General features: G+C 43.3%; 1 protein-coding gene across 1 annotated transcript in view; it reads left to right on the top strand.

Moving 5' to 3' along the window:
• The window catches only part of LOC118390252 (teneurin-1-like), a 189,284-nt gene that overhangs the window by 59,057 nt on the left and 109,763 nt on the right, over positions 1 to 20,464 (top strand). The window contains 1 exon segment of the mRNA XM_035780623.2: positions 1,988 to 2,233. Coding sequence (XP_035636516.2) covers positions 1,988 to 2,233 — 246 coding nt within the window.

The following is a 20,464-nucleotide window of genomic DNA, read 5'->3' as shown; positions in this document are numbered from 1 at the left end:
AGCACTATTTGGTAAAATGCCATATTATAGCAAGAACAGCTCAAACAAACAAAGATAAATGACAGTCCATCATTCTTCAAGTGCAGTCGCAAAAACCATCAAGCACTATGATAAAACTGGCTCTCATGAGGACCGCCACAGGAAAGGAAGACCCAGAGTTACCTCTGCTGAAGAGGATAAGTTCATTAGAGTTACCAGCCTCAGAAATTGCAGCCCAAATAAATGCTTCACAGAGTTCAAGTAACAGACACATCTCAACATCAACTGTTCAGAGGAGACTGTGTGAATCAGGCATTCATGGTTGAAATGCTGCAAAGAAAGTACTAAAGGACAACAATGAGAAGGAGAGACTCGTTTGGGGCAAGAAACATGAGCAATGGACATTAGACCAGTGGAAATCTGTCCTTTGGTCTGGTGAGTCCAAATTTGAGATTTGTGGTTCTAACCCCCTTGTCTTTGTGAGACTGAATGGATAACCTTCGCATGTGTACATCCAACCATGAAGCATGGAGGAGGAGGTGTGATGGTGTGGGGGTGCTTTGCTGGTGACACTGTCAGTGATTTATTTAGAATTCAAGGCATACTTAACCACCATTGCTACCACAGCATTCTGTAGCAATACGCCATCCCATCTGGCTTGCGCTTAGTGGGACTATCATTTGTTTTTCAACAGGACAATGACCCAACACACCTTCAGGCTGTGTAAGGGCTTTTTCACCAAGAACGAGAGTGATGGAGTGCTGCATCAGATGAACTGGCCTCCACAATCACCCAACCTCAACCCAATTGAGATGGTTTGGGATGAGATGGACCTCAGAGTGAAGGAAAAGTAGCCAACAAGGGCTCAGCATATGTGGGAACTCCTTCAAGACTGTTGGAAAAGCATTCCAATTGAAGCTTGGTGAGAGAATTCTAAGAGTGTACAAAGCTGTCATCGAGGCAAAGGGTGACTACTTTGAAGAATCTCACATTTAAAATGTATTTTTATGGTTACTACATGATTCCATTTGTGTTATTTCATAGTTTTGATATATTCACTATTATTCTGCAATGTGGAGAATAGTAAAAAATAAAGAAAAACCCTTGTCCAAACTTTTGACTGGTACTGTAGGTAGCAACGTGCAGTAGTAAAAGATCTCTATTCTAAAATAGCTCTTTTCCCCAAGATCTTTATGTAATCGTTACATTTCTCAGGAAAATAAGGACCGAACATTGTTTCGAAAATGATGCACTGATGTGCACTGACAACAATATGACATGTTGCACTCCAGAACAGCCTTTGCAGATTTGCTTTCAATGCTACCAGCTGCCTTTGAATTGATAGAGTATGACAACATGGGGAATACTGTAATACCTATAGAGTGTATTCTTTGAAAAAAAATCGGACTCTTAGAAACGATTTTTGTGTTGTGAGCACTTCCCCATGTGATATGTAAGTGAGCACCAAAAATATATCTTTCCGCTGCCTTATTTGGGAGATCTTAGCACGAGAAAAACTCACTTTACTTCACAGCATGTCCTCCCTGAAACCATATGTCACTATGAATTATCTGATGGTTTTATTAGAATTGAAACAGTCTTTGTTTCTTATTTAGTTGGAATGTTCTTCAGATGGTTGTTCAAAGATTGATGTTTGAAGTTGAGCCATTTAGAGGTCTTTTGTGAATTTTAATGAATAGCCGAATGGTTGAAATAAAGACAAAAAGTACTACATTCCAAAGTATTATCTATTCTACTATTTGTATCATTCCACCAGTTATACAAGGTACTGTAGCTTACAAAGTAGTTTTCTCTTGGCTCTTGCTGTGCCTGCTTATTTAAAATGTTATGAGTTTAGTGTAGTGTATAATACTGTAGTGTATAATAGTTTGTTTTGATACATGATCTTATGTAACACCATAAAACACTCACAGTGATGTGAAAATAAATAAGTAAATATAGCTATTACAGTATGTGACTTGATTTTTTTTTTCTTCATCTGTCCTAGACCTGGACCAGCTAGCACGACCCAGTTACCAGGCGGAACTGCGCTCTGCCCCCCAGCACGGCTACCCGCTGGGCATGGGCTCTGATGTGGAAACAGAGACGGAGGGTGGGCCCTCGCCCGACCACGCCCTCAGACTGTGGATGCAGGAGATCAAATCAGAGCACAGCTCCTGTCTGTCCAGCAGAGCCAACTCTGTCCTGTCGCTCACCGACACTGAGCAGGAGAGGAAGTCAGATGGAGAGAACGGTAAGACCACCCGGTCTGGGGAATGCAACAACAAGGGGTTATACATCACCTACCTGCATATGCCACTGTCTGTGTGTTCTTACCATTTAATCAAAATGTCTTAGACAAGTAACTCGTTTTTTGTTTATGACCAGTTCTATGCTGTACTGTACATAGTATTGAGCTTTGCTCAATAGGTACCTATAAATCAGACTAATTTCCATCACTTTGCCATGAAAATAATGAAAATGGTTCCAGCTGAAGTAAAGCTAAACACTTTCAGCCAAATGGTATATTGTCCACCAAATCTGTCCATGATGCCAACTCAAGAACTCCATAGTGACCACTATTGCAGGTGTTAGGTGTAACCTTTTGCAAGGTCCTTAAGGCATTGGGATCTACACTACTACAGTTTGACAGTGTGTACTGCAGTCTGTGCTTTATTCACATCATCACAGAAAAGGTTGTTATTCTGAGAAAACATTATTACTCCTGATCATTGCATGCCCCTTGGCAACAAGAGGAATATAATGATTTTGGGGGTATGTATTTATCTAGGAGACCCAGGGATTCATTCAGTGGGTAATAAAAGCAAGCAAAGAGCAGGCTCAGTCTATTGATCGTCAAGAGAAGTGATATTTGTATCAGGGATGTCACGCTCTTAATTCAGTATGCACACTCTTCAGTGAGAGGCATACAGTTAGTGTGAAATTAAGTTTGTTGTTTGTGTGAGGCACCTTTTCCAGGGTCAAGTCTAATGAGAGAAAAAGGGGTGAGTCTGTAGCAGCCTCGTTTTTCTTGTTGAGGTCTATTCAGAATACCAAATGAGACAGCAGCGTTAGTTACCCATTTCAGGGCTTCAATATCTGTGAAAACTAAATCTACCTACTTGGATGAGAGCACACATCAATTTAATGATATGATTTCTATCATCTTGTTATGTTGAAGGTTTGTCTAAAATTGCTCTTGTATGAGATTCGTGCAGTATGTCATTTTGTGGGAACATTTGAAGAAATAGAGCATCACCAGAGAACATTATTAAAAAGCTGGTGCAGATTTTTTATGTTTGAGGGTGCGAGCTTTGGACGGGAGGGGACTGTCCCCTGTGATGCACTGCCATTCATATTTACTCCTCAGCCTTCATATTAACCATTTATCCTGCTAGAAATGTGCATTTGTGAATATTATATATCTGTTGGGAGGCATGACCACATTAATCTCAGAGGTCGTTTGGAGACAATGTTGTCATTGTTGTTGCCTTATTATCTTTATCTGTGGAAGAATGTCCCTCAGCATTTATTTATTCTCTGCCAGAAGGATTATCACTCTGGGGAATACAATTGCTGTGAGATGGCTGTGTTTGTAGCGGGAAAATGGTGGGCCTTGTCTCTCTCTTACCGTCCCTGTCTCCTGCTGATCTGTTAAGACTGACAGTCCAATGGAAAGGAAGAGCAGGCTGGTGTTTTGAACTGGCATGGCGCTGATGAGGGATGTGATCTGCAATTTTAATGAGCATCAGCGCAGAGGGAAGTTCAGAAGCAGTTTACCTCCCTCCCTCCCTCAGTAAATATCTTGGCTCCTCACTATTAAAATATCTTATGCTATTCCTCCCCCATGTATAAAAAAACATTATCACTATTTCTTAATGTAGTATTTATCAGTTTACTCTGAATTGAACTGACCACAATACTCCCTTGGAAGAAACCAATTGCTCTTGTTATATTTTGGCTACTTGCTGTCACAGTACTCTGTTCTCTCCTGGTATTTCACAGTTTATGTAAAAACTACTATTGTTCTCTAAAGGATTACCATGGATGTAAAACCACTGTGGATGAGTGTAGAAATTGATGCTACAGTATGTACCATAGACAAGCATGAAGGCTAAGGATGAATGTTATCGCAACTGAATGACAAGGCTTCTTGTTTTTCTTTGATTTGGGATGGAGTGAATTAATATAGGGAGGCATTTTCGTTGTGTAGAAAGTCCTAAATAATTATGGAACATCTCCACTATACAGTACAGGTCGTAAACGTGTCATTCTATAACCGCATGTTCATATGGCCTCACATAAAGGTCTGTCAATTAGATTATTGTTACATGAAATGTGCCCCTAGTGTTTATTTGATAGTAGTGCTTTGCCCAGTTCCTTCAGGGTTTGGAAGTGAGATTTGAAAATCTGCTATGGTCAGGCTACACGATGTATTTGCATATTCCGGTCATGTATCATGCAGCACCTTTGGTTGATTGCCATAAAACCTCCCCTTTGTTCTAGGCTTCTGTTCCCCTTCAGAAAAAAAAACAAAACAATATCTAACGTCAGCCATTGATGGATGAGGCCACATTGTGGCTGTCACATGCCTGTGTGAGGTTGTCCTCTCCTTATGTTGAGGTTATACCCTGGAGAACATGGCCAGCAGTGTTAGAAATCAGAACATACCTTAGTAATGGAGAAGTAGTAGTACATTGACACTTTCATGTTATGAACAGTATGACTCTCTGATGGATGGCTAACTACATGACAGGCAGACCCTATGAAATATTGAGAATGTGAAGCAACTAAAATAGCTGTACAAAAAGTCCATCTTGAGTCATATTCACTGTGTATCTATTACCTTGCATGAACCCAGATTTCCACAGATGTCAGTCATAGCAGTCATACCAATCTATATGTTCTCCCTGTCCCATGAACTACCATAGTGTTTAGTATTTTTTAAGTTTCTGGAAAATTCAGAGCTGAAGCCAAAACTCTGTGCAAACAGAATTAGTGAAAGAAAAGGTTCCCATCCGATCAATATCTCCTTGTTTGGAAAGTGAGACTTTGTGACAGATTACACATGAATGCATCTCCTGGATTCAGCTCCCAGTAGCAAAACTCACTCAGTCATTCATGGATTGAAAAGGAATGATTTTCCAACAACAATTTTACTCCGTGTTTCAAAAGTTCAAGTTTAATACTGTGGCCTTATATGTATATTTTTGTACTTATCTATTCATTTATTCCTATTTTATCAATACAGTTCATGCATTATAACTACTTATGTTTATTCATGTTCACTGAATGTTTCGATGTGATTGGTTAAATAGCTGGAGGGTAACAGACAGTATAAATATTGTAAAACCATCACCCGTTAAAGGATGATGCACATGTACAGTTGAAGTCGGAGGTTTACATACACCTTAGCCAAATACATTTTTTCACAATTCCTGACATTTAATCCTAGTAAAAATTCCCTGTCTTAGGTCAGTTAGGATCACCACTTTATTTTAAGAATGTGAAATGTCAGAATAATAGTAGAGTGATTTTTTTCAGCTTTTATTTCTTTCATCACATTCCCAGTGGGTCAGAAGTTTACATACACTCAATTAGTATTTGGTAGCATTGTCAAAAGTTTCGGTTAGCCTTCCACAAGCTTCCCACAATAAGTTGGGGGAATTTTGGCCCATTCCTACCTGACAAAGCTGGTGTAACTGAGTCAGGTTTGTAGGCCTCCTTGCTCGCACACGATTTTTCAGTACTGCCCACAAATTCTCTATAGGATTGAGGTCAGGGCTTTGTGAAGGCCACTCCAATACCCTGATTTTGTTGTCCTTAAGCCATTTTGCCACAACTTTGGAAGTATGCTTGGGGTCATTGTCCATTTGGAATACCGATTTGCGACCAAGCTTTAACTTCCTGACTGATGTCTTGAGATGTAGCTTCAATATATCCACGTAATTTTCCTCCCTCGTGATGCCATCTATTTTGTGAAGTGCACCAGTCCTCCTGCAGCAAAGCACCCCCACAACATGATGCTGCCACCCCCTTGCTTCACGGTTGGGATTATGTTCCACAACTTGCAAGCCTCCCCCTTTTTCCTCCAAACATAACGATGGTCATTATGGCCAAACAGTTCTATTTTTGTTTCATCAGACCAGAGGACATTTCTCCAAAAATTACAATCTTTGTCCCCATGTGCAGTTGCAAACCGTAGTCTGGCCTTTTTATGGCGGTTTTGGAGCAGTGGCTTCTTACTTGCTGAGCGGCCTTTCAGGTTTTGTCAATATAGGACTTGTTTTACTGTGGATATAGATACTTTTCTACCTGTTTCCTCCAGCATCTTCACAAGGTCCTTTGCTGTTGTTCTGTGATTGATTTTCACTTTTCCGCACCAAAGTAGGTTCATCTCTAGGAGACAGAACGCGTCTCCTTCCTGAGCGGTATGACGGCTTTGCGGTCCCATGGTGTTTATACACTGCTCAAAAAAATAAAGGAAACACTTAAACAACACAATGTAACTCCAAGTCAATCACACTTCTGTGAAATCAAACTGTCCACTTAGGAAGCAACACTGATTGACAATACATTTCACATGCTGTTGTGCAAATGGAATAGACAACAGGTGGAAATTATAGGCATTTAGCAAGACACCCCCAATAAAGGAGTGGTTCTGCAGGTTGGGACCACAGACCACTTCTCAGTTCCTATGCTTCCTGGCTGATGTTTTGGTCACTTTTGAATGCTGGCGGTGCTTTCACTCTAGTGGTAGCATGAGACGGAGTCTACAACCCACACAACTGGCTCAGGTAGTGCAGCTCATCCAGGATGGAACATCAATGCGAGATGTGGCAAGAATGTTTGCTGTGTCTGTCAGCGTAGTGTCCAGAGCATGGAGGCGCTACCAGGAGACAGGCCAGTATATCAGGAGACGTGGAGGAGGCCGTAGGAGGGCAACAACCCAGCAGCAGGACCACTACCTCCGCCTTTGTGCAAGGAGGAGCACTACCAGAGCCCTGCAAAATGACCTCCAGCAGGCCACAAATGTGCATGTGTCTGCTCAAACGGTCAGAAACAGACTCCATGAGGGTGGTATGAGGGTCCGACGTCCACAGGTGGGGGTTGTGCTTACAGCCCAACACCGTGCAGGACGTTTGGCATTTGCCAGAGAACACGAAGATTGGCAAATTCGCCACTGGCGCCCTGTGCTCTTCACAGATAAAAGCAGGTTCACACTGAGCACATGTGACAGACGTAACCATCTGGAGACGCCGTGGAGAACGTTCTGCTGCCTGCAACATCCTCCAGCATGACCGGTTTGGCGGTGGGTCAGTCATGGTGTGGGGTGGCATTTCTTTGGGGGGCCGCACACCTCCATGTGCTCGCCAGAGGTAGCCTGACTGCCATTAGGTACCGAGATGAGCTCCTCAGACCCCTTGTGAGACCATATGCTGGTGTGGTTGGCCCTGGATTCCTCCTAATGCAAGACAATGCTAGACCTCATGTGGCTGGAGTGTGTCAGCAGTTCCTGCAAGAGGAAGGCATTGATGCTATGGACTGGCCGGCCCGTTCCCCAGACCTGAATCCAATTGAGCTCATCTGGGACATCATATCTCGCTCCATCCACAGACTGTCCAGGAGTTGGCGGATGCTTTAGTCCAGGTCTGGGAGGAGATCCCTCAGGAGACCATCTGCCACCTCATCAGGAGCATGCCCAGGCGTTGTAGGGAGGTCATACAGGCACGAGGAGGCCACACACACTACTGAGCCTCATTTGGACTTGTTTTAAGGACATTACATCAAAGTTGGATCAGCCTGTAGTGTGGTTTTCCACTTTAATTTTGAGTGTGACTCCAAATCCAGATCTCCATGGGTTGATAAATTTGATTTCCATTGATAATTTTTGTGTGATTTTGTTGTCAGCACATTCAACTATGTAAAGAAAAAAGTATTTAATACGAATATTTCATTCATTCAGATCTAGGATGTGTTATTTTAGTGTTCCCTTTATTTTTTTGAGCAGTGTACTTGCGTACTATTGTTTGTACAGATAAATGTGGTACCTTCAGGCATTTGGAAATTGCTCCCAAGGATGAACCTTGGGAGATCTACAATATTTCTTCCCGAGGTTTTGGCTGATTTCTGTTGATTTTCCCATGATGTCAAGCAAAGAGGCACTGAGTTTAATGGTAGGCCTTGAAATAAATCCACAGGTACACCCCCAATTGACTCAAATTATGTCAATTAGCCTAGCAGAAGCTTCTAATGCCATGATATCATTATCTGGAATTTTCCAAGCTGTTTAAATGCACAGTCTACTTAGTGTATGTAAACTTCTGACCCACTGGAATTGTAATACAGTGAATTATAAGTGAAATAATCTGTCTGTAAACAATTGTTGTAAAAATGACTTAAGTAGATGTCCTAACCGACTTGCCAAAACTATAGTTTGTTAACAAGAAATTTGTGGAGTGGTTGAAAAACGAGTTTTAATGACTCTAATTTTAATGACTCTAATTAATTAATTACATACACAACTAAGTTTATGGAAACTTCTGACTTCAACTGTATACTTCATTTGCTGGATGAGGCCTATAGATGTTGACGGTAGGTGGAGCAATATTCTTTACGAGACAAAATGTTGTAGAGTTGGTCGATATCATAAATGTCTTACGTTGAGGAAACTTGGCTCTATTCCAATCCAAGTAATGCAGTATATTGTATTTATCTTACACCGATACTGCAAATGTAGCTCAGAGCTGTTTTGCCATTTAAAGTTGGAATAATTGTATTGACTTTATGTTTTATTTAGTGAAATACTTTATCAGAACTGGAGCAATTGTAACCATATATGTGTGTGTGTATATAATCAAATATACCTGGGTGCTTATCCAGAAATGAATATGCAACATTATTTTCAGACAAATGTATTACTGCTAAATCGTTATTCTTTTCAATAATTCAGTAATCCCAACCATGTAAACAATTGAATACAACTGCATTTGAATACAACCACTCAGAACGAAACCTATGGCCATAGGAAATTAAACCCCCTCAAAAAAATGCCTATCTAAGTGGTATCACTTTGTGCACAATGTCTGATTCTTCGCTAATCACGTGAGGACTTCCTTGTAGCAACAGAAATGGCGAACGATGTGCAGGTGTCCACAATTCACCTATTAACAGTTCCATTTGACTAAAACAGTAGCTCCAAACACAGTTACAAAACATCGCACAGGAATTATTCTGTGAGTAATACAGGACACGTCTGGATAGAGCAGCAGCTATTGAATAACAAGGCAACATTAAACATGTCGTCCCCCACGAATGATGTGGGGACAGACAAGAGACAGTTATACAAAGGAGTCTCGCTAGACTATACTGATAGTAACATAATGGTTGATGTCAATGAATTGACTGTGAAATATTCAGATCAGTCCACTGTTGTCTATAAATTACATGTATGCAAACAGTAAGATGCTACTAGGGCATTTGAAATGATTTCACTGTTTGAGTACTCACCTTAAATGATTATCAAGTACTCGCACAAAAAACTACACTATATATACAAAGTATGTGGACACCCCTTCAAATTAGTGGATTTGGCTATTTCATCCACACCCGTTGCTGATTGGTGTATAAAATCGAGCACAGAGCCATGGCATCTCCATAGACAGACATTGGCAGTAGAATGGCCTTACTGAAGAGCTCAGTGACTTTCAACGTGGCACCGTCATAGGATGTCACCTTACCAACAAGTCAGTTTGTCACATTTCTGAACTAGGAGCAACAATGGCTCAGCCGCAAAGTGGCAGGCCACACAAGCTCACAGAACAGGACAGCCGAGTACTGAAGTGCATAGCGTGTAAAAATCGCTTGTCCTCGGTTGCAACACTCACTACCGAGTTCCAAACTGCCTCTGGAAGCAACACAATCTGTTTGTCGGCAGCTTCATGAATTGAGTTTCCATGGCCTAGAAGCCTCACACAAGCCTAAGATAAACATGTGAAATGCCAAGTGTCGGTAAAATCCGCCATTGGACTCAGTGGAAACGCGTTCTCTGGAGTGATGAATTACGCTTCACCATCTGGCAGTACGACGGACGAATCTGGGTTTGGTGGATGCTAGGAACCCACTACCTGCCCCAATGCATAGTGCCAACTGTAAAGTTTGGTGGAGAAGGGATACGGGTCTGGGGCTGTCTTTATCTAATCGCCCATCATCAGTGCCCAACTTCACCAATGCTCTTGTGGCTGAATGGAAGTCCCCACAGCAATGTTCCAACATCTAGTGGAAAGCCATGAAAGAAGAGTGGAGGCTGTTGTAGCAGCAAGCAGGGAGACCAACTACATATTAATGCCCATGATTTTGGAATGAGATGTTCGACGAGCAGGTGTCCATATACTTTTTGTCATGTAGCTTAACTTGAGAATATCTAATGCCTGCCCATTTATGTTAATTTGCCTCACGCTAGCCATTACATCGGTCAATCTTTTTAACCATTAACCAAGGTTTCTGAGTCAACAATGAAAAGAAGTGTGATTTGAAATCAAAGATGCACTCTGGGATCCAAATTCATTTACATTTACATTTACATTTAAGTCATTTAGCAGACGCTCTTATCCAGAGCGACTTACAAATTGGTGCATACACCTTATGACATCCAGTGGAACAGCCACTTTACAATAGTGCATCTAAATCTTTTAGGGGGTGAGAAGGATTACTTACCCTATCCTAGGTATTCCTTGAAGAGGTGGGGTTTCAGGTGTCTCCGGAAGGTGGTGATTGACTCCGCTGTCCTGGCGTCGTGAGGGAGTTTGTTCCACCATTGGGGGCCAGAGCAGCGAACAGTTTTGACTGGGCTGAGCGGGAACTGTACTTCCTCAGTGGTAGGGAGGCGAGCAGGCCAGAGGTGGATGAACGCAGTGCCCTTGTTTGGGTGTAGGGCCTGATCAGAGCCTGGAGGTACTGAGGTGCCGTTCCCCTCACAGCTCCGTAGGCAAGCACCATGGTCTTGTAGCGGATGCGAGCTTCAACTGGAAGCCAGTGGAGAGAGCGGAGGAGCGGGGTGACGTGAGCGAACTTGGGAAGGTTGAACACCAGACGGGCTGCGGCGTTCTGGATGAGTTGTAGGGGTTTAATGGCACAGGCAGGGAGCCCAGCCAACAGCGAGTTGCAGTAATCAAGACGGGAGATGACAAGTGCCTGGATTAGGACCTGCGCCGCTTCCTGTGTGAGGCAGGGTCGTACTCTGCGGATGTTGTAGAGCATGAACCTACAGGAACGGGACACCGCCTTGATGTTAGTTGAGAACGACAGGGTGTTGTCCAGGATCACGCCAAGGTTCTTAGCGCTCTGGGAGGAGGACACAATGGAGTTGTCAACCGTGATGGCGAGATCATGGAACGGGCAGTCCTTCCCCGGGAGGAAGAGGAGCTCCGTCTTGCTGAGGTTCAGCTTGAGGTGGTGATCCGTCATCCACACTGATATGTCTGCCAGACATGCAGAGATGCGATTCGCCACCTGGTCATCAGAAGGGGAAAGGAGAAGATTAATTGTGTGTTGTCTGCATAGCAATGATAGGAGAGACCATGTGAGGTTATGACAGAGCCAAGTGACTTGGTGTATAGCGAGAATAAGAGAGGGCCTAGAACAGAGCCCTGGGGGACACCAGTGGTGAGAGCGCGTGGTGAGGAGACAGATTCTCGCCACGCCACCTGGTAGGAGCGACCTGTCAGGTAGGACGCAATCCAAGCGTGGGCCGCGCCGGAGATGCCCAACTCGGAGAGGGTGGACAGGAGGATCTGATGGTTCACAGTATCGAAGGCAGCCGATAGGTCTAGAAGGATGAGAGCAGAGGAGAGAGAGTTAGCTTTAGCAGTGCGGAGCGCCTCCGTGATACAGAGAAGAGCAGTCTCAGTTGAATGACTAGTCTTGAAACCTGACTGATTTGGATCAAGAAGGTCATTCTGAGAGAGATAGCGGTAGAGCTGGCCAAGGACGGCACGCTCAAGAGTTTTGGAGAGAAAAGAGAGAAGGGATACTGGTCTGTAGTTGTTGACATCGGAGGGATCGAGTGTAGGTTTTTTCAGAAGGGGTGCAACTCTCGCTCTCTTGAAGACGGAGGGGACGTAGCCAGCGGTCAGGGATGAGTTGATGAGCGAGGTGAGGTAAGGGAGAAGGTCTCCGGAAATGGTCTGGAGAAGAGAGGAGGGGATAGGGTCAAGCGGGCAGGTTGTTGGGCGGCCGGCCGTCACAAGACGCGAGATTTCATCTGGAGAGAGAGGGAGAAAGAGGTCAGAGCATAGGGTAGGGCAGTGTGAGCAGAACCAGCGGTGTCGTTTGACTTAGCAAACGAGGATCGGATGTCGTCGACCTTCTTTTCAAAATGGTTGACGAAGTCATTTGCAGAGAGGGAGGGGGGAGGAGGATTCAGGAGGGAGGAGAAGGTGGCAAAGAGCTTCCTAGGGTTAGAGGCAGATGCTTGGAATTTAGAATGGTAGAAAGTGGCTTTAGCAGCAGAGACAGAGGAGGAAAATGTAGAGAGGAGGGAGTGAAAGGATGCCAGGTCCGCAGGGGAGGCGAGTTTTCCTCCATTTCCGCTCGGCTGCCCGGAGCCCTGTTCTGTGAGCTCGCAATGAGTCGTCGAGCCACGGAGCGGGAGGGGAGGACCGAGCCGGCCTGGAGGATAGGGGACATAGGGAGTCAAAGGATGCAGAAAGGGAGGAGAGGAGGGTTGAGGAGGCAGAATCAGGAGATAGGTTGGAGAAGGTTTGAGCAGAGGGAAGAGATGATAGGATGGAAGAGGAGAGAGTAGCGGGGAGAGAGAGCGAAGGTTGGGACGGCGCGATACCATCCGAGTAGGGGCAGTGTGGGAAGTGTTGGATGAGAGCGAGAGGGAAAAGGATACAAGGTAGTGGTCGGAGACTTGGAGGGGAGTTGCAATGAGGTTAGTGGAAGAACAGCATCTAGTAAAGATGAGGTCAAGCGTGTTGCCTGCCTTGTGAGTAGGGGGGAAGGTGAGAGGGTGAGGTCAAAAGAGGAGAGGAGTGGAAAGAAGGAGGCAGAGAGGAATGAGTCAAAGGTAGACGTGGGGAGGTTAAAGTCGCCCAGAACTGTGAGAGGTGAGCCGTCCTCAGGAAAGGAGCTTATCAAGGCATCAAGCTCATTGATGAACTCTCCAAGGGAACATGGAGGGCGATAAATGATAAGGATGTTAAGCTTGAAAGGGCTGGTAACTGTGACAGCATGGAATTCAAAGGAGGCGATAGACAGATGGGTAAGGGAGAAAGAGAGAAAGTCCACTTGGGAGAGATGAGGATCCCGGTGCCACCACCCCGCTGACCAGAAGCTCTCGGGGTGTGCGAGAACACTTGGGCGGACGAGGAGAGAGCAGTAGGAGTAGCAGTGTTATTTGTGGTGATCCATGTTTCCGTCAGTGCCAAGAAGTCGAGGGACTGGAGGGAGGCATAGGCTGAGATGAACTCTGCCTTGTTGGCCGCAGATCGGCAGTTCCAGAGGCTACCGGAGACCTGGAACTCCACGTGGGTCGTACGCGCTAGGACCACCAGATTAGGGTGGCTGCGGCCACGCGGTGTGGAGCGTTTGTATGGTCTGTGCAGAGAGGAGAGAACAGGGATAGACAGACACATAGTTGACAGGCTACAGAAGAGGCTACGCTAATGCAAAGGAGATTGGAATGACAAGTGGACTACACGTCTCGAATGTTCAGAAAGTTAAGCTTACGTAGCAAGAATCTTATTGACTAAAATTATTAAAATGATACAGTACTGCTGAAGTAGGCTAGCTGGCAGTAGCTGCGTTGTTGACACTACACTAATCAAGTCGTTCCGTTGAGTGTAATAGTTTCTACAGTGCTACTATTCGGGGCTAGCTGGCTAGCTAGCAGTGTTGTTTACGTTACGTTGCGTTAAAAGAATGACAATAGCTGGCTAGCTAACCTAGAAAATCGCTCTAGACTACACAATTATCTTTGAAACAAAGACGGCTATGTAGCTAGCTATGTAGCTAGCTACGATCAAACAAATCAAACCGTTGTACTGTAATGAAATGAAATGAAAATGTGATACTACCTGTGACTGCGACAGGGTTGTTGAATTCGATTCAGTAGACGTGTGTGTGGTGACGTTGGCTAGCTGTTAGCCGTTAGCTGTTGGCTAGCTAGCAGAGTCTCCTACGTTAAGGACGACAAATAGCTGGCTAGCGAACCTCGGTAAATGAAGATAATCACTCCAAGACTACACACTCTAAACTACACAATTATCTTGAAACAAAGACAGCTATGTAGCTAGCTAACACTAAACTAATCAAGTCGTTCAGTTGAGTGAATAGCACTACAGTGACGCTAATCTGTGGGCGTATGCTAGCGTTTGCTAGCTGCTGGGCGAATAGCAGTGAAGGCTACGTTAGGGCGACGAAATACGATAATTATGCAATTATCTCTGATACAAGGACGGCTATGTAGCTAGCTAAGAAGAAATTGCTAAGATTAGACAAATCAACCGTTGTACTATAATGAAATGTAATGAAAAAGTTATACAACCTGCGTAGCGAAGTGCGATGCGACCGCTCGCTCCAACCCGGAACTTGTGCGTAACATATTGCACATATTACCAAATTCGTAACATATTGCACAAATTGGATTTGTTACATATCACATTAATTTCAAAATGTGTATGATAACATACAAATTGCAAAATACAAGTTGCAAAACATATCACCTGAAATGGATCACATAGTACAAAATTGGATGAAGTAGTACACATAAAACAGGTACCAACTTTGGTTCATGAGCACCACATTCAAAACTACTGGCTGATATTATACAAAAGTTTGAGAATGCATATTTAATTAATTGAAAATAAGCTATTCTTGTTCAAACTTTGTTGGCAGAAAAAAAGTTTATTTTGTTGAAAATTTGATGTGCAGAGCTTATAGGTTCTTACGGGAATCACGTTGCTCATGAGCGGCTGCATGTAATAGTACCAGTCAAAAGTGTGGACACACCTACTCATTCAAGGGTTTGTCTTTATTTAGACTATTTTCTGCATTGTAGAATAATAGTGAAGACATCAAAACAATGAAACAACACATATGGAATCATGTAGTAACCAAAAAAAGTGTTAAACAAATCAAAATATATTTTATATTTGAGACTCTTCAAAGTAGCCACCCTTTGCCTTGATGACAGCTTTGCACACTCTTGGCATTCTCTCGACCAGCTTCACGAAGAATGCTTTTCCAACCATCTTGAAGAAGCCCACATACGCTGAGCACTTGTTGTCTGCTTTTCCATCACTCTGCGGTCCAACTCATCCCAAACCATCTCATTTGGGTTGAGGTCGGGTGATTGTGGAGGCCAGGTCATCTGATGCAGCACTCCATCACTCTCCTTCATCAAATATCCCTTCAACAGCCTGGAGGTGTGTTCTGGGTTGTTGTCCTGTTGAAAAACAAATGATAGTCCCACTAAGCGCAAACCAGATGGGATGGCGTATCGCTGCAGAATTCTAAATAAATCACTGACAGTGTCACCAGCAAAGCACCATCACACCATCATCTATTCACCTACTCTACGTCCCACAAAGACACAACGGTTGGGACCAGACGTCTCAAATTTGGACTCGTCAGACCAAAATACAGATTTACACTGGTCTAATGTCCATTTTTCGTGTTTCTTGGCCCAAGCAAGTCTCTTCTTATTATTGGTGTCCTTTAGTAGTGGTTTCTTTGCAGCAATTCGACCATGAAGGCCTGATTCACGCAGTTTCTTCTGAACAGTTGATGTTGAGATGTGTCTGTTTCTTGAACTCTGTGAAGCGTTTATTTGGGCTGTAATCTGAGGTGCAGTTATCTCTGATGAATTTACATGTATCCTCTGCAGCAGAGGTAACACTGGGTCTTCCTTTCCTGTGGCGGTCCTCCTCATAGCGCTTGATGGTTTTTGCGACTGCATTTCTAAGTTCTTGAAATGTTCTGCATTGACTGACCTTCATGTCTTAAAGTAATGATGGAGTGTCGTTTCTCTTTACTTATTTGAGGTGTTTTTTTTGTCATAATATGGACTTGGTCTTTTACCAAATAGGTCTATCTTCTGTATACGACCCAACCTTGTCACAACACAACTGATTGGCTGAAACGCATTAAGAAGGAAAGAAATTCCACAAATGAGCTTTTAACAAAGCACACCTGTTAATTGAAATGCATTCCAGGTGACTACCTTATGAAGCTGGTTGAGAGAATGCCAAGAGTGGGCAAACTTGTCATCAAGGCAAAGGGTGGCTATTTTGAAGAATCTCAAATATATATAGATTTGTTTAACACTTGCTTGATTAGTACATGATTCCATATGTTTGTTTTCTTCACTATTATTCTACAGTGTTGAAAATAGTCAAATTAAAGAAAATCTCTTGAGTGAGTAGGTGTGTCCAAACTTTTGACTGGTACTGTATGTACAAAATGTAATGGCTGTAGCTCGAATGGGACAGGAGTAATGCTTGTTTGAAGTTTGAAGTTGATTACTTTAGTGCCCCTCAGGCCAATTTGTGTCATTTTTTACATTTTGGATCTACATGGCAAGACGCTTCATTCACCCAAATCTCGTCAAAGTCGGGTCTGTGGTGTCTGAGATGTCATGTGTGACTAACGTACGTACAAATGGAGGGAGACCGCTCCATAATGGGGCAGCGCACAATTTTACTATAGTGCTTTAGTGGTATTATCAACTCCACTATGATGTACACAAATAACGCAGGGTTACACAATCTCTTGCTCCCCTGTTTTGATACACATTGATGCAAAATCTATTTCTTTAATTCATGTACACGCTGTTCATGCCAATGTGTACAGAGTAAGTACTATACTGCACACGACCAATAAAGTTTGTTTCCTCTCCTAGTCGAATGCCACATAACAAACAGGTGTGGATCCGTTCCAGGAGTGGTCTTGGGGGATTTGATGTGAGATTAGGCCGTGTACTGCGGTCCCCTAGATGTCTTTTGGCTTTTAGCTCCTGAAGTCCAGCCTCTGGTGAATTATCGACCATTTCATTCGTCACCTCAGAGGGTCTTTAGCTGATCTGGTACTACAACATGTCTCTAGGCAATTCAATAGAAATATAAGGCAGCGATCAGGACCACATTTGTCTGTGTGTCTGCAGGGCTCCAGAAACAGCCATAAGTAGTCATGTGCTGGTTACTATGTTTTCCCTGTGCAAAAGAAAGTAAATACAGGGACTCTTTGCATGTTTCAAATGTGACTTTAACTGCCTTATATAATATTATTATTTACACTTGGATCGGATTTCCGGGAGCATACAAATATGGCCATACGTCTTTCTTCTAAAGCATAATAAAGAATCCACACACGTCTGGGTTTCATCCCACTGCACTGTCAAAGATATCTCATTTATATGAATTATGCTCTATAAAATGTGTATTCAAGCTGTGGTGATAAAAAAGTTATCTCCCAAACTTTCCATCATGTAATTTAATATAAGTATAATAGGTGACAAGCCTTAATCTAAAATTCATAGCAAAAAGGTATTATTTGTTCAATTTGTTTTCTCCCCCTTCCATTTCATGCCGGGAAATTGGCAGGAGTGAAAATGAGAAAATTATAACCTGAGCTCTGCAGTGGTTCAATAACATGATTCTATTAATTATTAATATTTTAAGGCACCCCATATGCCAGGACTGATATTGTGTGATGGATTCACATCTTTGAATTAATTTCATCAGTTTAATTTAAAGTGTCGACATCAGAGCCATCCTCCTCTCCCTCTGCCTACTCCGAGACAAGATGATTGGGGGCTGTGAGACACACAAACCCTCGGAGGACGGACATATCAAATACCCTACTAACGATGGACTGAGACTCCTTTATTGAAACGTACGAGCCATATCAGTCGAAATAAAGCAGACGAGCTTGAATCATTTCACCAGGAAAACATCAAAGGGAAGGATTAATCCAAACTATTAAATATGAGAGGAATTAAGAGCATTACACATATTCCTCTTAGGTTGCTAGCTTGTTGTTGATCATTAGATATTAGCTTGTGTTCTTTTACTTTTCCTTAATGTTTTTTGGCCATAATAATGATGGTTTTAATGATCAGTGAAGATACCCACTGTCACGACAGGGCTGGCTGAATATGTAGTCTGATGATAGGGGTCATTATTTGAAGAGACAACGTTGTCTAGCTCTCTGACAGATGTGGGCTTTGATGTTTTGGGGCGTACGTCTGTATTTAGAGTACACAGTATATCTGATTGGGCTATGCTCAAGTCAACACTGTCTGTCTGCCTGCCTGCATCAAAGTGACATCCTTCTTATGCATTGTGGACCTTATCATCTGGATTTAGGATATTTCCGCTTGTGGTTTGAATTGTATTATTGCAATTTTTATATATTTTTCCATCGGAACGGGTTCTTTGACTGATTCCCTCTCATTGTTTTCTCTTTGGCATCCGAATCCCTTCTGCCTTCAACCCCCCGTGCAGAAATGAAACAAATGGTTTATTATTCTGCAGAATTACCATGTCATTCTTGTTGAATCAGACCCGACTTTGTTCGCCCCAGATTAGAGACATCAGAGCAGGCAGCTCCAGTGATGGTGAGTCTGATGAATGCTAAAGGTAACAACAAAGAGATCCCTCATCTGCCTCTGCTGTCTGACTGCTGGAACAGCCTGCATGTCAAAGCTGAGGTTTCTACGTCTGTCGCCTGACGTTTCCTCTGTGACCTAGAGCAGCCGGTCTGTCCTGACTATGACTGATACACTGTTGAGTGCAATTGATCTGTAGATCCAATTTATCCTGAATATCCTTCATTGGGGAGAAAAGACAGATGGATAGATAAAAATAGATGATGAATGGATGAAAATGTGTCAATTTTATAGTGCCCTTTTGCTATTTTATTATTGTAAAACATCATTTGCCTACTCCTTTTTTAATGAATTCTTAATACAGTCCAGTATTAATATTTCATTTTCAATATCTAAACCCTAATCCAAATAAGCCAGAGAACAGGAAATGAGGGTCTATTTAAGATAAGTGCCATCATTACAACATCTGCCTTAAAATTGGAGGAAATGGTTCAAATGAAAAAAATGGGCGAAATGTGCTAGCTAGTGCAGTTTTCCAACCGCAAAGGCCCAGCTCTAACAGTAGCTAGTGTGTTTGTTTGCTGAAAATTGACATGTGTGCTGACTGCGGCACTATCAGTGTCCTGCTGAACAGACATGAGGAGGTCATCCGCCTGCCAGTACAGGCCAACAGGCTGGGGAGAGAGGATGAAGTCCTGTGCACGCTGGATTTATCTCCAACTGAGTATCAATTAGACACTCATTAGTACATCTGATTGGCTCAGGCCAACCAATTAGCTGGAATCGCAGACATTGATATAGTGTACATATTCCCGGTTTTCATTACACCACCCTGGGTTGGTCAATGTTACTCATTTGAGCAAATGACTTGGGATTGAGCGTTGTGAGCCTTGAGGAAATACATTTTTTTCTCCCATTTATGCAATGGTTGGTTGTCTGAAGAACATGCTAAAGCCATGTGTAGGAGCTGCTATGGTTTCCCTTGATTTTAAGAATATACTGGAATATGGTCTTGTATTGCAAGTTTGAACTAAAAGGCAGTCTTCCCACTCAATGCCAAGCTGAGAAATGACAGTCGGCTTTTCCTGCTCACTTATATGGCCCTCTTCCTGCTGAAACTGCTCTTTTTTTTAGCATTTCACTCTGAAATCGTCTTCCTCTTTTGAAGAGTCACCCATCACAACTGTGCCCTTTCTACCCCTCCAAATGTCCTTCTATCCAACACTATGAAAATCCTAACATGGCTGAGCCTCATGAAACGACTGTCTTTCCTGTAGTTTTTTGTCTTGCCAAGATAGTGGTGCCATAAACCATGTGGCACAGACGGGGGGGTCACATCCTTACTTGGTTGTGAGGATTCTCAATACCACGCTGTCTTGCGTGTGGTGCCAGAATAACAACCTATCCCTCAATGTAGCCAAGACTAAGGAGATGATTGTGGACTACAGGAAAAGGAGGACCGAGCACGCCCCCATCCTCATCGACGGGGCTGTAGTGGAGCAGGTGTCGAGTTTCAAGTTTCTCGGTGTCCACATCAACAACAAACTAGAATGGTCCAAACACACCAAGACAGTCGTGAAGAGGGCAGGACAAAGCCTATTCCTCCTCAGGAGACTAAAACGATTTGGCATGGGTCCTGAGATCCTCAACAGGTTCTACAGCTGCAACATCGAGAGCATCCTGAATGGTTGCATCACTGCCTGGTACGGCAATTGCTCGGCCTTTAACCGCAAGTCACTACAGAGGGTAGTGCGTACGTCCCAGTACATCACTGGGGCAAAGCTGCCTGCCATCCAGGACCTCTACACCAGGTGGTGTCAGAGGAAGGCCCTAAAAATGGTCAAAGACCCAAGCCACCCCAATCATAGACTG

The sequence above is a fragment of the Oncorhynchus keta genome, chromosome 11 (genome assembly GCF_023373465.1).
Source record: "Oncorhynchus keta strain PuntledgeMale-10-30-2019 chromosome 11, Oket_V2, whole genome shotgun sequence".
Classification (NCBI taxonomy): domain Eukaryota; kingdom Metazoa; phylum Chordata; class Actinopteri; order Salmoniformes; family Salmonidae; genus Oncorhynchus; species Oncorhynchus keta.
Note: the sequence above shows the minus strand (reverse complement) of the source record. Positions and strands in the feature narration are given on the sequence as shown.